The 19,517-nt window shown below is 37.1% G+C and overlaps 1 protein-coding gene across 1 annotated transcript in view; it reads left to right on the forward strand.

The window, feature by feature from the left end:
* The window catches only part of dnah5 (dynein, axonemal, heavy chain 5), an 89,275-nt gene that overhangs the window by 49,817 nt on the left and 19,941 nt on the right, over positions 1–19,517 (forward strand). The window contains 21 exon segments of the mRNA XM_043261668.1: positions 3,518–3,545; positions 3,548–3,577; positions 3,580–3,797; positions 4,654–4,835; positions 4,837–4,890; positions 5,997–6,043; positions 6,046–6,118; positions 11,429–11,454; positions 11,457–11,538; positions 11,540–11,586; positions 15,321–15,397; positions 15,400–15,522; positions 15,755–15,766; positions 15,769–15,849; positions 15,851–15,923; positions 17,087–17,144; positions 17,146–17,233; positions 18,225–18,350; positions 18,995–19,169; positions 19,172–19,215; positions 19,217–19,300. Coding sequence (XP_043117603.1) covers positions 3,518–3,545; positions 3,548–3,577; positions 3,580–3,797; positions 4,654–4,835; positions 4,837–4,890; positions 5,997–6,043; positions 6,046–6,118; positions 11,429–11,454; positions 11,457–11,538; positions 11,540–11,586; positions 15,321–15,397; positions 15,400–15,522; positions 15,755–15,766; positions 15,769–15,849; positions 15,851–15,923; positions 17,087–17,144; positions 17,146–17,233; positions 18,225–18,350; positions 18,995–19,169; positions 19,172–19,215; positions 19,217–19,300 — 1,728 coding nt within the window.

Below are 19,517 nucleotides of genomic sequence, written 5' to 3' on the forward strand. Positions count from 1 at the left end.
TAACATGGCAGCCATACCTCAGGAAAACACTGCACTTCTGCCAAACTGAAGGTGAAGAGCGGATAAGTTGGATAGATAAACAGTTTAGCCCGGACATTCATTGAAAGGAACATAGAAAATATTCCAGATATATGCTATTCTTTTAGTTCTTGTCTGACTACGCAATCTTAAACTGATGTCTTGTGAAATCATAGCAATAATAATAATAGTCACATTTTATTTTAGGTCCAAATCTTGCCTTTAACAAACCAATAACTACAACTTTTTCATGATAAGCAATTTGCTGCTTGGCATCGCCAGGTAGTTGTTTAGGTAGTATATAATAAGATTATGGATGTAAAAAATGTAATAGTGTGTAGAAAATGCTTTATGTCTTAATGCTTTAGTAGTACTAATAATATAAACAGCCAATATTTTTAAGTAACTTTGTATACAAATGAGACTTCTGTACAACCAAGGCGTTGTTTGGTAACATTAGTTGTGTATTAATTAACATGAAGAATAGAAACAATGAACACCATTTTATTACATATTTGTTTTAATTAATATTAAGCAATAAAAATACAGTACGTTCATTATTAGTTTATTTTAGCTCACAGCGTGTTAACTAATGTTAACAAACACAAATTTTAATAACACTTCAGTAAATGCACAAATAGACATGAACTAAGATTACTAGAATTCTGTACATTTTATTGTTCATTCCAGTTCATATTAACTAATGTAAAGTGTAATGTAATGTAATGTAAAAACAAGGCTAATAAGCAACTAGTTAGTCATATACTAAAGTGTAGCCATAATAATAAAAATAATAATAATGATGATTGATTTGTGATTATTGCTTGATTAATAAGTTTTCATTTGAAGAGTGGAGTAGCTATTTAATTAAAGCCCTTGTCTACTTGATCTAATAATACTCTAAGTAGTAATTAAACATCTAAAATTAGCTTGTTAGATATTTTCCTAAGATGAGTCTTTTTTCCACTCGATGATGCAGTATTTGCTTTCCTTATATTTTTATTATATATATATATATATATATATATATATATATATATATATATATATATATATATATATTATTTTTATTTTTATTTTTATTTTATTTTTGCATCTTATTTATCAGAACTTAAATATAAAAATTAGTAAGTGTTATTATTAATGTAGTAATTATTATTAAGAAAGAGAGCTGGAGAGAAAGCCTGCAAACACAGCTTATTTCAAACTCAGTCATTTTCATGATACCTACAAAAACATGGGCCTACAGAAAGAGAGGAAAAAGTGGGAGCATTGTGGGTGCCACAGAGAAGACAGTTAGAGAATAAGTACAGGAAAGAATAAAGCACACAAATGACTAAATATGTTTGTTACTTACTATGTTCCAATGTATCTTTCTCACCCTCCTGAATAAATAAATGGGGTTGAGAATAATTGGCTATCATTTTAAACCGCAGAAATTGCACCTCTTGAGGTTTTAAGCTGTCATGAAGTCTTAAAAAGGTTTTTTTGGTCAGCTGGGTTTAGTGAGTTGTTATTTCATTAATCATGCTGTAAGTACATAAGAGAGATTGACTGCACCAGGAGAAGAGCATAGAGGTCCTGGGAGAGAGATGGCCTGCTCAAGAATAATGGGAACAGGCAAGCTCTCAGTTATACTGAGGATCTCAGGGTTTTAGTTGAAACTGATGAGGCGAGACAGTTGTGTATCGATATGGAAGACAGAGAGCAATAACAAGCAGGTTTAGTGCAAGTTATTATCTAAGATTCTGAAGCGAGGCAGAACAGCAAGATGAGTCATCGCCAGTGTTTTTATTTCATGGCCAATTTCTGTAGGAAAGGGCAAGAGAGAGGCTACCAAACTTAAATTGAAATATATATTGCACTTGTTCTGATGGTACTAATCCGATTTGTAGTTCTTCTAAGGCTTTTTGTCTGCTGACAGACTGTATAGTCTAATATAACAGCATTGTCGGTGAGGCAGTATCAGGCACAATTGAAAATCTAAAATTAAAATGCAATTTAAAAACTAAAATAACGTCATAATTTTATTTTAATGTGTTCAGAACTAAAAGCAACAGTATAGTCCTGCAAATGTTTAAATGTTACATGATATTTACTAAGTTAAGTTTATTCTCAAATTGGCAAATTTGTGATGCTGGTTATGTCAAAAAAGCATTAATGACCATGATACTCCTTAGAAAATTCTCCAAATCATGCTAGGATAACAATGCTTTTCACTTCCATGTGTGCCAGCAGGTGCTAATGTAAGTAAACAAGCACACTAAAATCACATTCAACCAATTATTTTATTTTTAAAGAAAGAGAGTATTAAATCGACAAAAACACATTTTATGCATAGTAGTTATAGATTTTAAGATACTATGCTTGAATTCAGACCTTATGTAAACAAAAATTGCTATGATTATGAATTTATGAATGATAAGCTCATTTTAAAATCTTTTCTGTCTACTCCATTTGTTATGACATTCCTTGAGCCACACTCTTATTAACTAAATCATTTCACCTGTTTATTACTCTTTACTTGGTAATTTTATATAAGCTGCTGTAAAGCCAAGATCAAACCCCACAAAGTTTCAAAGTTTCTCTGACACACAGCTTGTCTAAACAAGCTTGCATTTTGCCATTATATCTAAACTGTGTCACAATGGAGGTCAATTACAAAAACACTGTATTTAAGAAAAAATGATTTATCAGTTTGAGGTAAATGCTTATCAATGTTCAAAAGGATCCCAACTCTAATGTGTACTAGATGCCGACAGGGTTAGGACTAAGATTTATTTAAGGTGATTTCATTCATTTCAATAAAAATGGAGAGTATGATCACTTGAAAAGAATTATTCACTAAATAATAAAATCACAAGAGACCCTTAGTCTATTCAGCCTCTGTATTCAAATCCATAATACATTCTTTCTTCTGTGGAGCGTAAAAGGAGTGTTTTGAGAGATTTTTCAGACTGCATTGCTATACAGCAACCAATGCCCAGCATAAAATCCATGAAATCCTTATGACTCATGAGCTACGTTCAAGTTTAATATAGTAGATATGTGTGAAAACAAACAATCTTTGAAATAAATCTCATTAGTTTGTTAGTATACAGTTTGCTTTGAATGTAAGCGAAGCAATCAGTTGCTATTTCTGCATCAAACTAGAAAATACGCAGCGCTGGCTTTCATTGTTTATAAAGATCACTGTCTTGTAAAAATATCTTCTTTTGTGACCATGGCAGGAAGTCACACACCAGTTTGGAAAGACACGAGTATGAATAAATGATAACAGACTTTGTATTTTTGAGTGAAAGAGTATTCCTTAAGTGATTCAGAAGAGAGTGACAAAGAACATTTAAGCGTGCTGCCTCCCGCCAGAAGAATAGATTTTATCCTCACGGGTGTGCCATTTGTCTAGATTGTACATTTTGTAGTGAGATTCCCAGATGTGCAAGGACTATGGGTTTAAACACATTAATGAGCTGTAGAGAGTGTTCTCTTTGCCACCCAGGTGTCCAATCTGTTTGCTCGAGATAGGATCGGCAAGTTATCAGTGACCTTATTCCAGTCATGAGCGGAAGTTTCCACGGCGGCCGCCCACAGTAAGAAACCTACGTGGGTATTTTACTTAGACAGAGTGGGGAAGCCAGAACCTTCAAGTAGTTCTGTGCTTCTCTCCCAGTTGGCGAGAGGTTCCGTGTCGAGCTTTGAAGTTTCCTGCTCTCATTTCAGAGGGTGCACCATGGACTGGTTTAACTTCGTGGCCCAAAGATGCTCTGATGCATGGGTCAGTAATTTGATATAATGAACCATGAAGGATCAGTATAACAGGGAAGAACCTGAAAATATGGTGATTCTGATGCCTAATATATTAAAAATATATGTCATGTCTAAGAGAGATGCAGCTTTGTTTGAGCAGAGAGTGCATTATATGTATGGATGCAAACTAAATCTAGGAGGAAATGGAGCAGATAGGTTTAATATAGTGACCCAATATTATATATGTTTCAAATAGTTTTTGTATTTATTGCCCTTTATGGGTACTCACAGACAGTTTATAACTGTAGATTTATAAGTTATAAATCTCGTTTGCAGCAGACAGGAAGAAAAAAAAGGCATTTTATTTACAGGGGCAAAAGTCTGTTTCAAACCATTGGCTTTAAAAAATGGAGCATTTATTTTTTCAAAATAATGACATTTTTGTGATTTGTATACTGCTTATGGAATAAGCTCTTCAAATAATGTATATACCTAATCCCAGACCAATTGCCTGTAAATCAACCTCTAACCAAGGTCTTATAAATTCTAATTGTCTATTCTGAGAAATAGTCTTCATGGTTATTTTCAGAGTAAATATTTTATCCGTACAATTCAGTGAAAACAAAGCAATTCAGGACATACAAATATTCCACAAACAATTTAAATCAATCACATTTAAGAACATCTTTTCTGCTCCTGTAGAACTGGAGGTTAATGTGGCTGAGAATGAAACAATAATTTAAACATTGAAAGACAATCAAGAGAAGTCATCTGCTTAATCTGAACCATAACACTATGCAAATAGATGCAGTTTATAGCTATTTGCTGAATGAACAGATCATGTGCATAAGTAAATAAGAACAATATTTTTGTTTGTTTGTTTCTCAGTTTCAGAGCACTTCCCCATATACCTTAACTTGTGACATAGACTGCACTCCTGAAGTCAAAGCGATGGTTCAGTGTGTGGGAGCTCTTTTCAGGATAAGGGTGGCAGAAAAATGTGCAGATTGTTTTCAGAGAAGTACCGACGTTCACACATGTCACACCCGGAAATCCTACTTGTCCTTCATCATTACAGACCATCTACAAGAAAAGCCTCCAGAAGTTCCAGACTCTTGCAGACAAGTCAGTATAATCAGAAATAGAATATAATATATATATATATATATATATATATATATATATATATATATATATATATATATATATATATATTTAGATACAGAGAAATAGGCCTAAAGGGTTTATTTGCAAAAACTGATAACTAATTTGATTTTCAATGTGCATTCAAAGTAAGTATAAATCAAGAGCTGCAGTTAGTTTTTATTAAATATTAATACTTAAACCAATGGTTTTGACAGTTTTACAAATATTTGTTACAATAACATTTCTAGTAAAAGGAATGCTCCAGTAGTCATTTTTTTGTTTAAAAGCAGATAAATCCTCATTGTATGCTTTAGAGTTTTGCTCTTTTAACAACAAAATCACTTGTTTAATCTTTGTATTCCTCTTCAGATGACAAACGTAAATGCCTGACAAAGTTGTGATCATAGATTGTATGGAAGTGATTACCACGCCAATACCACAGAGCTTTTATTTTACTATTGTAATGTGGTAAAATTGACATGGACTGTTCTGGAGTAAAACATGAACTTGTGATGCTTTCAAAGTGGCATTTTTGAGAAAGCGTGTGTTTAGGTTTCATGCACTATATGTGAAGGATAATGCCTGTGATCAGCTCTTTTTAAGTGGTGTTTATTGGTTTTGCAAATTAACTCTTCATATATTGTGTCTTTATAACATCATATCATGTGAGTGAATTCCTACAGATTTATTGAAATATGACATGCCACTTTGTCACGTTAGTTTTTGCAAGACAATATACAAATCATTATAACCAGGTGCTAAACCTTGTGTTGAAATAGCACTGCACCTATTTTAAATAAAGACATTATCAATCCTTTAGACCATTGTGCCAACTTTCTATATAGAATTAAACTACAGATTTCACTTTATGCAAAATCTGATATTGTACAAACATGGACCTTTTTTGAGCTAACGTTTGTATTGTTACCAAATTTGCATAATTCCATTTAGTTCATGCAAATAAACAGCACTTTCATCAGGGCGTGGTGTTCTGTGGAATTTCCCCATGACTTTCTGTAAAAATAATTATGGAGTCTGGAGACCATGTGACATGAGTTTAATTTCTAGTTGTATTGTTTCGTTAGGATGAACACTGGCCTTAAACTAGGAGGCCTCTCAGTCTGTGCTGCCACTCCAGCCAAGAACTGGAAGTGAAGGAGAAAGAGCTTCAAATTGCCAATGGGAGAGAGGCTGATATGGTAAATTTGTTTGTAAATAGTGTGAACCTTCCAATATAACTTGTTCAATTTACTTCACAAAATGGCCCCTCAGGTGGCAGCTCCATTGTCCACTTCATTCTGTACACGACAATTGCCGAGAATGATATGAAATTATATTTCAGGCAATGTGCAGTTCTAGGTTTGTTGTGCAGGGCAGAGTACATGACTTGTGCTCCCATAGTAGCATTTTGTGTCCCGCAAGGACAGAAACCATGGAAAGGATATGTGTCCTTAAAAATAACAGGCATAGTTTTTATGACCAACATATTGTACAGGCCTCCTGCATGACCACGCTCTCAATCTGCCCATATCTGTCAATGGAAGGCGTGATGTCCTGGGCAGGTGATGTCAGCGACCAAGGATAGCATAAAGAGCACAGGCATGAAGCTGGCATCAGCTTTCTGTCATTCCCAGATCGCGCTCTCTGTCACCATCTGCTCAATTTCTGTCCTGTGAGTCTTATTTATTGTTGTCTGTCCCACACAATTCAAAGTTTGATATAAACATACTAAAGACTAAAACCCAAAAGGAACCAAGAGCAAGAGCAAGTACTTTGCACAAGCATTGTCTGAATCTCTGTACAAGCATTAATCATCACTGCCAGAGACACACACGCTCTTCAAGTAACACTTACTCGAGAGCAAAGCGCTCAGTGGCTCTCTCTTGAGAGCTCCGTATTCGCCAATGCGGGCTTCTAAGCTCTGCCGCCCCAAAGGCTTTCTTCTGCTCAGGAAGGAGTCTTCACCAGTGTTCCCTGCGTTACTAGTCTTGCTGCCACCTTGGTGACAACAGTTCCATACATTCCGCACCAGGATGTGAGAGGATCTGATAGGTAGGAATGAGATGACTGATAATCCCTATCTCTTTTTTCTGTCAAAGAGCCCTCAATCACCCAGTTATGAGAGTGTAAAGGCAATGCCACGGGTTGAACAGACACTGCAAGCTCCTGACAATTGGCGTGGTTCTGTGCATCCCAGGCAGTATGTCTTATACACTGACAGTTTGGGGGCATGAATGCACCGGTGGCAGGTCATGCTGGTATGTCTGAACAATGCAAGATATGCTCTGGGCGTGCCGACAGACCTGCTGAAAGAGCTGGATTGCATCACCTTCAGTCTATTCAGCGAACATAACGGCTGAGCGATGACTGTGCAGATATGTATTGGAATCTCACGCGTGCAAGTGGTGAAATTCATTATTTCCGCCGCTTTTTAGCTCAAGTGGCAACCCTCATGATACCAACTCCGTATTTTTGCACTTCCTCCTGTGGTGGGCTGTGTTCTGAGAAGCGCTCTTTTCTGGATCTAGATCCAAGAAGGCCGATTTGCAATGCGCCTTACGGCTAAGAGATCTCAGTCTGAAGTCCTGGCAGTTTTGGCTTTAGGACTTCTGTGGACTAAACCGCTTCACCAGGTGTAGGGAGTGGCATTCACACAGTCTTGATTTCCGTCTCACCCAGTGCCCTCATCCTGCACCCAACCTTGTCTGCCAAAGATTTGAGGTTGTAGGTATGCCTGCCGAGAGTGGATTTCCTCCTCACGAATGGGAGTCCAGGTTCTACAGCCGATACTTCACCAGATTCCCAAGATGGAGGCTGGGGCCATTTTGGGTCTCAGGTAACTAGACCGCTCCAGTCAGACAGCTGATGTTCAGTTCAAGATGCTCACACTGAAAACAAGTTGTGTCACAAATCAGTCTGAGACTAGTTGTCACGTCAGATCTAAAAGATGTGTATTTCATGTATCCATCCATCCTTCTTTAGGGGAGAGTTCCTGAGTTTGCTTTTGCGGGGCCAGCGTAGCAATATCAGGGTTCTTCCCTTCAGGCTAGCACTTCGCCCCAGGGGACTAGACACTGTGAGCCTGAATCAGCTGTCTATACTTTTCCCCGATTACTCTGCTTCCCTGAGTTTTTGTGAGAGTCGCGAGACATGTTTGCTTACCTAGTAAAAGTAGCCTGTTCCTGTGCGTTCATAACTTTAGTCTCTGGCCCAGGTGCCAGAGACTTTTAGCTATTCAGAACTCCTCAATGAGACGTGTACCTAAGTGGAAATTCTTCACTTCCTTAGACAGGTTGCCAGCAAAGTATGTTCCCTAGCTTCCCGCCTTTAATACACAGCCCATCATGCTGTGTTTAGGGAGTTCCTGATGAAGGTGTCCTGATCACGATTGTTTGCCTACTGTAGTATCCCGTTCTGGCTGGGTCAGAAGCATGGATTCATGGACCTGATTTCCCCTAAGCTGCTCAGTCGGAGGGATCTCCTCACAAGCAGAGAGGCACCATTCTGCACCCCTACGCAGGTTACAGGAAACTGGCACGGTGTGGCTCCTGGGCAGCACAGCTTATAGCTTTAGTCTCCCAGCAGCTGAGATAGTGAGACCTTCCCCCTTTAACCCCAGAACTCCTCATGAGCCCATGGCAGAGATTTCCTGATCACCTCCATCTACGCTATTCAGGGCATTCTTACCACAATCGCCTTGTCTGAAAGTAGGGAAGCCTTCAGGCCCACGGCACCAAGTCGCCCATCCTGTCTAGACTTTACGGCTGGTCTGGGCAAAGCTTTTGCAGGTGGGTTGCAAGCGAAGATCCCTGCTATACTGCACCCGCCCCATCATGCTGCAAGGAATTAATCCAGCCTGCTTTGGGCAATCTCAACACTGCCGATCCCTCCTGGTCTTCAATTCGCGATGGGAGGCAGGAAGCTCACTCCACACAAAGTATGAAGTTAGCCTCAAAGGTATTGGACATATTATGGACATCACCAGCGCTGCAGGTTGATCCACCCCCTCTACTGTCGTCCCATTTTTCTGCGGATAGGACATTGATATGACCCCAGGGGTTTCAGTCCTCTCGTTTTAGTGGTTTATGTTGAGAAATTTGACCTGGGGCCGGGGACTACAAACTGTGGTGGCGTGGGCACCTCATTCTCCACAGTGTTCTGGATGCAGTTGCCAATAGGAGCGTCTGGGGTTATAAATTTACCTGGTTCCCTTCAGGGAACTGTGTCCTGTTAGCACTCTGGTTGCTGACATCACCTACCCAGGGAAGTCATGCCATTCATTGGACAGATTTTACCAGTAGATTCAGAGCTTGAGTCATGCAGCATAGCATGGCATGCAGCATGGCATAGCATAGCATTCCATAGCATTCTGGATTACGATGTCTCATTCCCTCCAAGGAACCATGGTTTTATTCTACCAATAATATTTGTTCAGGCTGACAGGCCACAAGTTTAAACTAAATCAGCTCCACTCCAGGAAGACCATTCTAATCAAACACACAGGTCTGAAATTGCCCACATCTTCCACACTAGATTATGTTTTTTCCCACAGACTTTTAAACTGACAGCTGTTTTCATGCCAGGTCCTTTACTGTTGGTTGTTTGTAGGTGTTCATTCTGTTGGATATCAGGTTCCAGAAAGATGAGGATGCAATTGCAGGGTAAAATAATGTTGTTGTGTGGAGGGAAACAAGAGGCTAGAGGCAAGATCAAAAGAGTCCACACAGCCAATTAAAGAGAACAGTCTGCAAAGGAGATAGGGATGGTTTGATGAGACAGAGGGCGGCTGGCAATGGAGGCCAGAGTGGGGCAGGGGAAGGAGGTAGGCTGGGAAGAGTGAAGAAAAAAAGATATATATAACTAAAAAAAGGAAAAGAAAATGAAACTATAGAACTGAAAGGAACAATTATGGGAGAAAGATTTGTGAGAAACATGTAGAAAATGTATAAATCTGAAAGTTGAGAAGAAAAGAAAAATGAAATCAAAATGAATCTGGATATACAGAGGGAGGCTCTGACAAACACTGGATCAAAAACAACAATGATCCACAGCAATGAATTAAAACAGATAAGTGATCAGATGAGGATTATAATGACAAGTAACAAGACAGAGAGAGACTGCTGGACAATGGGCTAAAAACCATGAGAACACCATGCACCCAAAACCAAAGAGGCCATTACCGCACATAGCACAACTAGACACTTAGACCTATCAAGCCAGAATTCTGACACTGGATGCATAGTGGTTAGTAGCCATAGCTTTTGGATATCTGATTACAAATTAAAATGTATTGCTGGATTGTAAAAATAAGATCATATTTTATTTTGACAGTAAATCAATTTTACTGTTGATAATTGTATAATGCAAAATGTATGCACATTCTTCAGGTAAGCATTTATATGCCAACTCATTCATTTAGAATAATTAATTTTTTTAAAAAAAATCTCTTAGCAGTTAACACAGCGCTCTTCTTTGGATCTAGGCAATAAGAGAAACTTTTGCACTTACGCGCAGAGGTTTCTAAGCATGGTGAATTTGACACTTTTAATTTAAAACACTGCCTTTAAAAGCTTATGGCTCTCAACAAGATCTTGAGGCACTTTTTTTTAACAATCAATGACCTAGTTATTGCAGCATTTCACAAACCTTGAAATCAATCAGATCTGATCACAGAAATTGTTAGGGTAACTTGTCATAACTAGTACAATCACAGTCTCACCAATGTAAAATACTGCGTTGATGATATTTAAGAAAGAGGACCTTTAATAGAAGATCTTCTGACAGGGCCCAGAAGATAGTTTCCATAGTGATTTTCAGTTACTATCTCCTGGTAGGCGATTCAGGTGTTCTCAAGAGAACACCTAAACCAGTAATGTGCAGTTGCTTACACTACAAGCAATGTTAATGGGGCCCAAGGGCTGTGCAATATATTAACAATTATCTACCAGTGAATTTATTATATTAATGCATAGGCTTCATTTTGTAAAAAAAATGTTTTGTTTTATAACGTTTAAAAAAATGAAATATCATAACTAGACCTTCCACAACAGTGATGTAGCAAATTCGAGTATTGCATAGGTGGTGTGTTTCACCAAGTGCGGGAATGTTCTTGAATCCAACATTCTTGTTGATCCTGGAACAACATTCAATCAAACAATCAAAAAGATTTGAGTCAATATTTTTATTTACAGTCTGATGCTTATATCATGGCCAGATGAAAATATCTGTAGTTATTTCTGTTTCATCAAGACTACAGCCCGTTGTGCTATTTGTACTACATTCTGTTTCTCCCTATTCCACATTGAATTTCGTCATACTTGTATAAAGCAGAAAGTATCATTTGATGAAGGACTGCCTCCAGTCACCAAGTAACTAAAGATCAATACTGTTCTCTAAAACATTAGGATGACAAATTAACAGCCCCAGACTCCAGAATTAGTGCATGAAATGCTGCAGGCATTACAACATTGATATTAGTGTTTTCCTTTTTCAGCATTTTTGTTTCAGGTGTTTAGAGGAGAGTGACTGTGAAGGCTCAAGCTGCTGAAAGGTCAAAGTCGAGTTCAGAAGATTAAGATAAAGCACGAATATAGTGGACAGCATCTCTGCAGACAAGGCTATTGCTGAAGAAGTTAGAAGCAGCAAGGCCTGCTCTGGAAGAGAGCTGAGGCCACTGCAGATCCGAGAACAATATGAAGCGATTACATGGCAGCATTGGGGAGAGAGAGGAGAGAGAGTGCTTGATGTTAGAAGTAGGGCATTGTGGTGCCTGCGGCTTCCCGTGTAATTACATGCTGCCTGTGAGGGTAGCAAGTAGACTGTGTGATAGCGCAGAGATTTGCTGTAGGAGTGTCGTGGCGGGCAGGGGTCATGACCCAGCAGCTACCTCCTAACCAACCCGCACCACTCGATCATAGCACCCAAACACGCGCACCTCTTCCCTCCACCACCTGCCCATGGTTCTCCCATTAATGCTATCCATAATGCATCCCAGTCATTCCTGGGACATTTTTCCTGTTTTTATTTTTCTATACACATTCCAGTATGTCTGCTTCAGATGAGCAAATTAAAATTGCTTCACATACGTTTATTCTAGATTATACAGTAACATGAATGTAATATCAGCCCAATATATACTATATTCTTGCCATAAAATTCTTACAAGATATAGTAGTATTATTAATAATTTACAGATAGTGGATACACAGTCAAATACAGAATAGCTATGGCAGAATTATGACTGTTTGCACATTAGTTCCTTTCAAGGGAACTCAACAATTTGTCAGGTTATTGACGTTACAGAACATTTAAGTACCCATTATGCATTACTGGATAAATGCTGTATTATTTAATGCTAATAATTACCTAAACTCAAAATGCTGGAGTTAAAGAAGCAGACTTGGATTAACATAGCAGTGATGGGTAAATGGCCAGACAAAACACGCTCAGGTTATTTTGACCCAGCTGGTTGTAGGATAAAAGTTTTAGCATGCTAGGTTATATTATTTGAGGCAACTATATCAAAATTGCTGGAAATGATCTCTGAAATTAAATCACACACAGAGACCAAACAGCAGAATATTTAAAAGATACATTTTATTCATTATTAAGCAAGAACTCCATGGACAATTGAATTTATTTGAATGAATACAGCATAGTTTTACAATATTAGACATTTAAACTGAGATTAGAAGACATATTTAAACACCAAGTGCAATTACAGTAAATTCAGTGTTATAATAATGAATAAATGAGTTTATATTACACAAATCAAGAGCATTCCATCATGCAAAACTATAGCTGCATTTGGCTAATGTTGAATTGAAATTGTTGATTGTCAAATTAAATGATCTGTCACAGCTTTTTATCCTTCACATTCTTATGTGATTGTGAAGCTCTTTAAAAACAGCCAGAGCAGGTGCAGCCCTGCTCTCAACTGCCCCTCTCATCCTTACTTATGTACAGAAAAAATAGTAAAAGTGGCACAGGAGGATCCCAGCGTGGAAGGCAGGCAGACAAAGAATGGATCGCCTCTTGCGGCTCAAACAATGCCATGCTCTGCAAATTACCCCCTTTCCTCATGGTCCACTAGCAAAGTATGCAAATCACCATATCTACACCATCACACTTAAATCTAAAGAACTGGAGGCAGGCTTAGAAAGCCCCTTTTTCTTTGTCCACTGCTCACTGTTTTGCTGTGCATCCTGTAACACAAGGCACTGAAGACTTTTTAACACCAACTCACCAAGAGAGAGGAGTTTGCTGCTCATAAGCAGATTCCATAGAAAGTGACCAGCATATTCTTGTCTAGCTGCTACCCCCCAGACTTAAGGACTGAAGGATAAATGAGAGAGTGGGTTACAAATAGCATCCCTATGAATTGCTTATACTTAGTATGGTCTAGCAAGGAATTTGCTGACACCTTCCTGCAATTACTTCAAACTAGTATGCTTGAGGATTGACAGAAAAATGAAGAGAAAATCTTTGAGGATCTGGATTACTTTTTATTCAATCCATTGAGTCAGAGATGAGAAACTTTAACACATGGAAGTACAGTAAAAATCCTTGTTGTGATTCTAATGAAAAAAACACTAAAATGAACAAAGACCCTTTAAAAACGTTTTCCATTTTCCATTCATATTAGAAAATTGAAAATTATAAATATATAATATAGATATATGAAATATATCGCCCATTTTTTCTCATTAACAAAACCAAACCCCTGCAGCAAAAAATGACATAAGTGTTTGAAAGTGAGGTGTGAAAGTAGCTTTGTTTTGCAACATACCTGTCATTTGCTAGCTCCAATCGACATGACCATGTGGGAAGTAAGTCCACTGAGCTCTGTAGCTCTTTGCTATATAATGCTGCGGTTATAGTGTGGCACATTTGAGACTGAAATTTTTATTATATAAAAGTCAGAGCTACCAGAGCACACCTGTACTTGCCACGCACATTTGCTAATATGTTTGAAATGGTTGAAATGTTATTAAGGAGGGTACTTGTGGGTAATCACAACCCCCACCACCCCAACTAATTTTTGTACCAGCCATTCACACATATGTTTTGAAAAACCAAAAACAAAGAGAAAATCTTATATCTTATAAATCTTGATTTAATTATATATATATATATATATATATATATATATATATATATATATATATATATATATATATACTTTCCACTAAAATAATATTAATATTCATAATAATTAGCATTTTCATAATTTTTTCTTTATCAGATTTATTTACCGATATTACCTGCTCACATAATAATAAACATAATGCATGTCATCATTGTTTCCCACCAAAGCATAATCATGCATCGGTGGCTACACCATCCAGAAGCTGCATTTGAAGGCTGCATATGTCACTAAAATGTTGTAGTTACCTTAAATTACCTTAAAAACTTTTTTTCACCGAAATCCTCCTCAGTGTTTATGCGGCACCTGAGATAACTCTGTAGTGTTTCTATGATTCATTTTACAAATCACTTAAATCTGACCCGTCAGGCGCATACTGCATTTCGCCCCTATAATAACCAGAACATTTACATAATGTCTTTTATCTGTTTACGATTCAGGGTTCCTGTAAACTCCAGTTTAGCCAGAGTGACTCGTTTATAAGATGAGATCTGATCATGTGATCCCCAGGTTTGAACCTAGAAAATGTATGTGTGTTATAAATCATCATTTTACCAAATTTTTGTAATGGGTAGGTTTAAGTGTAAGATTTATCACAGCCTTGTCCTCATTTTGTACTATAATTTCTATTACTGTGAGATCATTAGCAGAAAAGTCACACATTACATTTAAACAAAACGTTTTGATTGGTAATGACAGTCGGACGTCATTTCATGTAACAGATTGCCACACATTGTCTTTATATTTTTACCCACGTAAGGGTGTAACCAAGCGTAGGTTGCAATGGCCTGGGTGCAATAAGGTACTTACTGAAACCTTGCATTTTTTTGTTGGAGACAGGATCCTTTCACATCTGTCACCTCTGTTTTCTCGTTCCTATGTCTAAGCACCAGTGTTTTATCACACCTCCTCTTTACCACGTCACTTTTATCTCTCCCACTGACGTTCTTTACTCTCTATATTGCCATATATAACCATCCTCCTTCTTAACATCTATCATACCTTGCTCTTTTCTCCACTCCTTCCCACTGGTCCCCAAGTTTATACATCTTTTCTACTTTATTAGATAAGACAAATCAATCACATTAAGCTTACCCAGTAAGTGTGTAAACATTTCAATCATGAACCTTAACAGCTGCCACTTTCGGATGCATAAGTTTTACAGAAGGGAAGTAGCTATTGGTATCAAGAATATTACAAGATGCTCCTAATCCACTGTCACTTTATTCTCTCTACATTTCTCTTCCCCTATTTACTCCTGTAGACAGACCCATAAAGCCATCAGATATTGCAGTGCGAACACTGGGCAGACACTTACCTCATCATGCGCATTGCATGGATTTTGTGTGTTGTGTCTTCAGAGAGAGGAAGTGAACACTGTGAAAAATGAATCCTGGGAAAACTGCTCGCACCCTCCTGGCAAAGTCCTCAAACTCATGACTGCCAGCAACCTGGGCGATCTACAGGTACACATGTATGTGCAGATGCCTAGACCATTCTTTGCATTTTCCTGTTGCATACAGTGAAAGGAAGATAAGATAGATAGATAGATAGATAGATAGATAGATAGATAGATATGAATAGATAAGTAGATAGATAGATAGATATCAAGAGCATATATTTTCCAAGGCATAGTTCCATATATATTCGATGCAATGTACAACAGTATTGTTTACTCATCTTTTTTTTTGTCCTCAGCAATTCCCCAAGACACCTGCATCAATGAGAAGTGGTGGAACTCCTCCACGTGCTTTGACATGGCAGACTATAACATTGAAACAGCCAAAGGTGTGGCAATGTTGCGGGGGCCACACTATCTTGAGACCAGCGATGGCTGCTTTCTTCTCTATCAATAAAGAAGTGCTCCACTTTGAAGGTCAAGATCTGCTTGATTGTTTTTACATGATACAGCAGTTTCAAAAACTGTTAAAATTATCAAATCTATTAGTCCTGTGAAATGATATTAATATTTTATTATTCATACCTTTTAGGTATGATTTTAGGCATAATTGTTTTATCCAGATTTGTTGCATGATGCCTGAGATAAGTGCTTTTTAAATCTACAACTTCCCTTGAAATCCCAAATATAGATGTTTTAGTTCATATTTGTTATAGTACAAGTATAAAAATTTTCTACATTTACAATTCTAGCAAACTATGCTAATTACTTTTAATCTTTCTTTTAATTTTGAATAAAGTAAGTACTATTACTAAATTGTATTAGATGTTAAAATGTTAAATTTAAGTTTATTAGAATATGTAAATTCTACAGAGTCAAGTTCAAATTTGGATGCTAAATGTGGATGTAAGTGGATCAAAGTTATATAATACTTTTTCTTAAAATACCATATATGCTACCTAAAATATATAGAAGTTAATTAAGTAAGTTTTGTCATAAATTTTGGATTGCAAGCCGTTAGCAAGCAGTCACTAAGTTATGTTAGAGTATTTTACCAATCTATAGTATCTACACAGAATATAAAGAAGTACAACAATGTTCATAAGTCAGCTCACAATATAAGTCAAGCAGCACTCAAGCAAGTCATAGATAAATTTAGATAAATTCATCATAACTGCATCCAGAGTAAATTTTATATAGATGTATACTTTTTTTGCTTCCTACTCTAAACCTACACTTCTTAACAATATAAAACACACAGGCAAATATAAGTCAGTCACAGTGCTATTACAAAAACCCAAACCATAAGCAGTATAAAAGCATTACAAACAAAGAATCATGTGCATTCAAAATCCTTCTAAAGCCATATGGCCATCTTTTATGTGAAGAAGAGAGTAAAACATAAGTTTTAAATCAATAAAAATTATCCATTCATAACTTACGCTAACATCTCATTCAAAAGATACTCCCATCATAGAGACATACAAAAGCCAATGTGATCTTCTCATCACACCACCATTTTGAGAAGATTAACCTCTACTCACAAATGCACAGTGATTGGAAATTACTTTGCCAGTTCTCAATGTTGCTGTATTAACCTGCTGTTTAATCAACATTGTCTTTCTTTTAATCCCTCAGGCTAATCTGGCAGTTGCAGGAGAACAGGCTGGCCATACTTCATGTGGACCTCGAAAGCCCAGGCAGAACTAGATGCTAAACAAGCAGGCTGGATGTAATTCAGAAGCTATGAGTATAAGAAGGCTATGATGGAAAAACAGGTAAACAACTGTGTTAGATTATGTGAGGGTGTTCCAATCCAGCTTCTGAAGGGCCACTGTAATGCAGAGTTTGTACAAATAAACACACGTGTCTTTAGAATTACTAGAAACTTCTAGACAGAGTGTATTGAGAGAAGGCAGCACTAAACTCTGGAACATTCGCTCTGCAATGTAAAGATTGGACACATTAAGGTCAAATCTATTACCATCATCATGACACAAATTATATATATATATTTTAAAGGTTTGATTAGTAGCCTTACATTAAAGCAAGACAAATCCCTTTTAATGACAAAATGTTTGCTATTTATCTAATTTGCCTTAAATTCCAGCAGTAGCCCAAAGACAATTAACTTAGTTTCCACTTCTAATTATTCTGTAAAAAAAATCATCTGCCATTTAGTGCCTGAAGTAAATACCCAATCACTAATTTGCATTTTATAAATTGTATGTAATGATTTTGTAAACAAACCTAAACCATCTTGCAGATGAATCCATTTCAGGCTTGTACCTAAATTGTGCCTCTACCAGAGTAATACAGATCTTATAAATGGTTGGAAACAAACGCCGATTGTTCCATTCTGATAACATAATAGGCATTGCTCGGTGATAGTGTGTGATTAGCACAATTGACTGAGCTGATCCTTTAAGCGTTGATTTCGTCAAGGCTAATCACATGTTCCTAAGAGAACAGATGTTGACTTTACCAATGATCGAGAAATAAAATGAATTGACTGGGAAAGAAGTAGGCAAATCTGCACTGAAGTATATATGTATATATTTAGATTTATTTATACTTCATAGAAAATCCATATTTCCTGACAGATACCACACCTGTCTATTAAATAATAAGGCAATGTGAATTTTTGTTAGATTTGCTAAATGGCATTGAGAATTCTATTACTCTCAGGCAGTAAATGTGAACAAACACAGCTGCACAGTGCACAGTGACAGAATAATTTTTCTTACCTTCTCTCCTTTTTTCCCTCAGACTTTACTGGAGGATGCAGAAAGTGTCGACACAAGATGCAAACGCGTCTGGTTTGAAGTCAGTGGGCTGCTTGGGGAGAAGGAGGCGCTGTTACAGCTGAGTAAAGAGTTTACTGCTCAAAGACTAGCGACTAGTTGGTATGTGTTTACATGAAACAACCAGACCAATATTATTTTCACACTATTTGGTTGACTTTTTAAATAATCAGTCCCAGATATGCCTTTTAGCTTAAAAATCAAATTACAGACATTTTGATAATGAAATTTCATGTCACATTATCACTATTTTATATAAACTGCCGAGACCAATACCTTATCAAGTGCTTATTGGCAGTATTTATGTTAATGTGAGCGCCCAATTAGCTTAGTGATACGACACCATATTGTATTATGAAAAGTGATGTCAAATCACTTGGATTTAGTAGTTAAATCATAAGTGATTAAACAATACAATATTCACCTAGTAGATGATAAAACCGGCAAAAAGATTCCAACCTGAGCTATGTAAGGAACCAGCATTGTGCCAGGAACTACCCAGAACTCTATGAGAGCATGCCTCCATATTGTACCATCTGTAATTTGCTAATGCTGAATGATACCTTAAATCTTTTGACATTTGCTATTTTTATCAGTAATCGCTACTATAGTAACTACCTAGATCACCCTAGCAACAATGTGCTAAAACCATATAAAACCATAAAACCATATAGCATATATCATTTGATCCTTTTTTTATCTTAATCTAGTTTTACATTTCCCATGCTTGGGTAGCGTGCTCCTGGCCACAACTTCCTGTCATACTCTGGACCTTTTAATCAGAATTTGCAACTCCTCCTCACTGATTGGCAGAAAGAGAGTAGAAGTCCCGTCTGATTCATACTAGTTAATCTGAATCTCACTGGAAATGTTAATTGTGCTCCCTCGGTAAGTGAATGGAACCTACAGGGCTTCCCAATGATGACCTATCCATCCAGAATGGAATTATTGTTACAAAAGGCTGCCAGGTTTCCCCTGTGGTGACCCCAAACCCAGGGGAAAGATCTGGATCAAGAACAAGAGAGTCAGAATAGACTTCAGGTGACCATAATAGGGAATATGATTTGCACAATGTAGTTCAATACGCAATTTGTACATGTGCAGTGTTGAAAGGATTTTCCATGTTAGTTACTCATTATTGCTCCCGCAGCCTGCCCAAACTAAAGCAAAGCTATACCAGTCTAAAGTAATTAGCTATAATAAAAAACTAAAATATAAAATCGTGTTACAGTAAACCACAGTAAATCAGAAAACATGT

This window comes from Puntigrus tetrazona, chromosome 16 (genome assembly GCF_018831695.1).
Source record: "Puntigrus tetrazona isolate hp1 chromosome 16, ASM1883169v1, whole genome shotgun sequence".
NCBI lineage: Eukaryota > Metazoa > Chordata > Actinopteri > Cypriniformes > Cyprinidae > Puntigrus > Puntigrus tetrazona.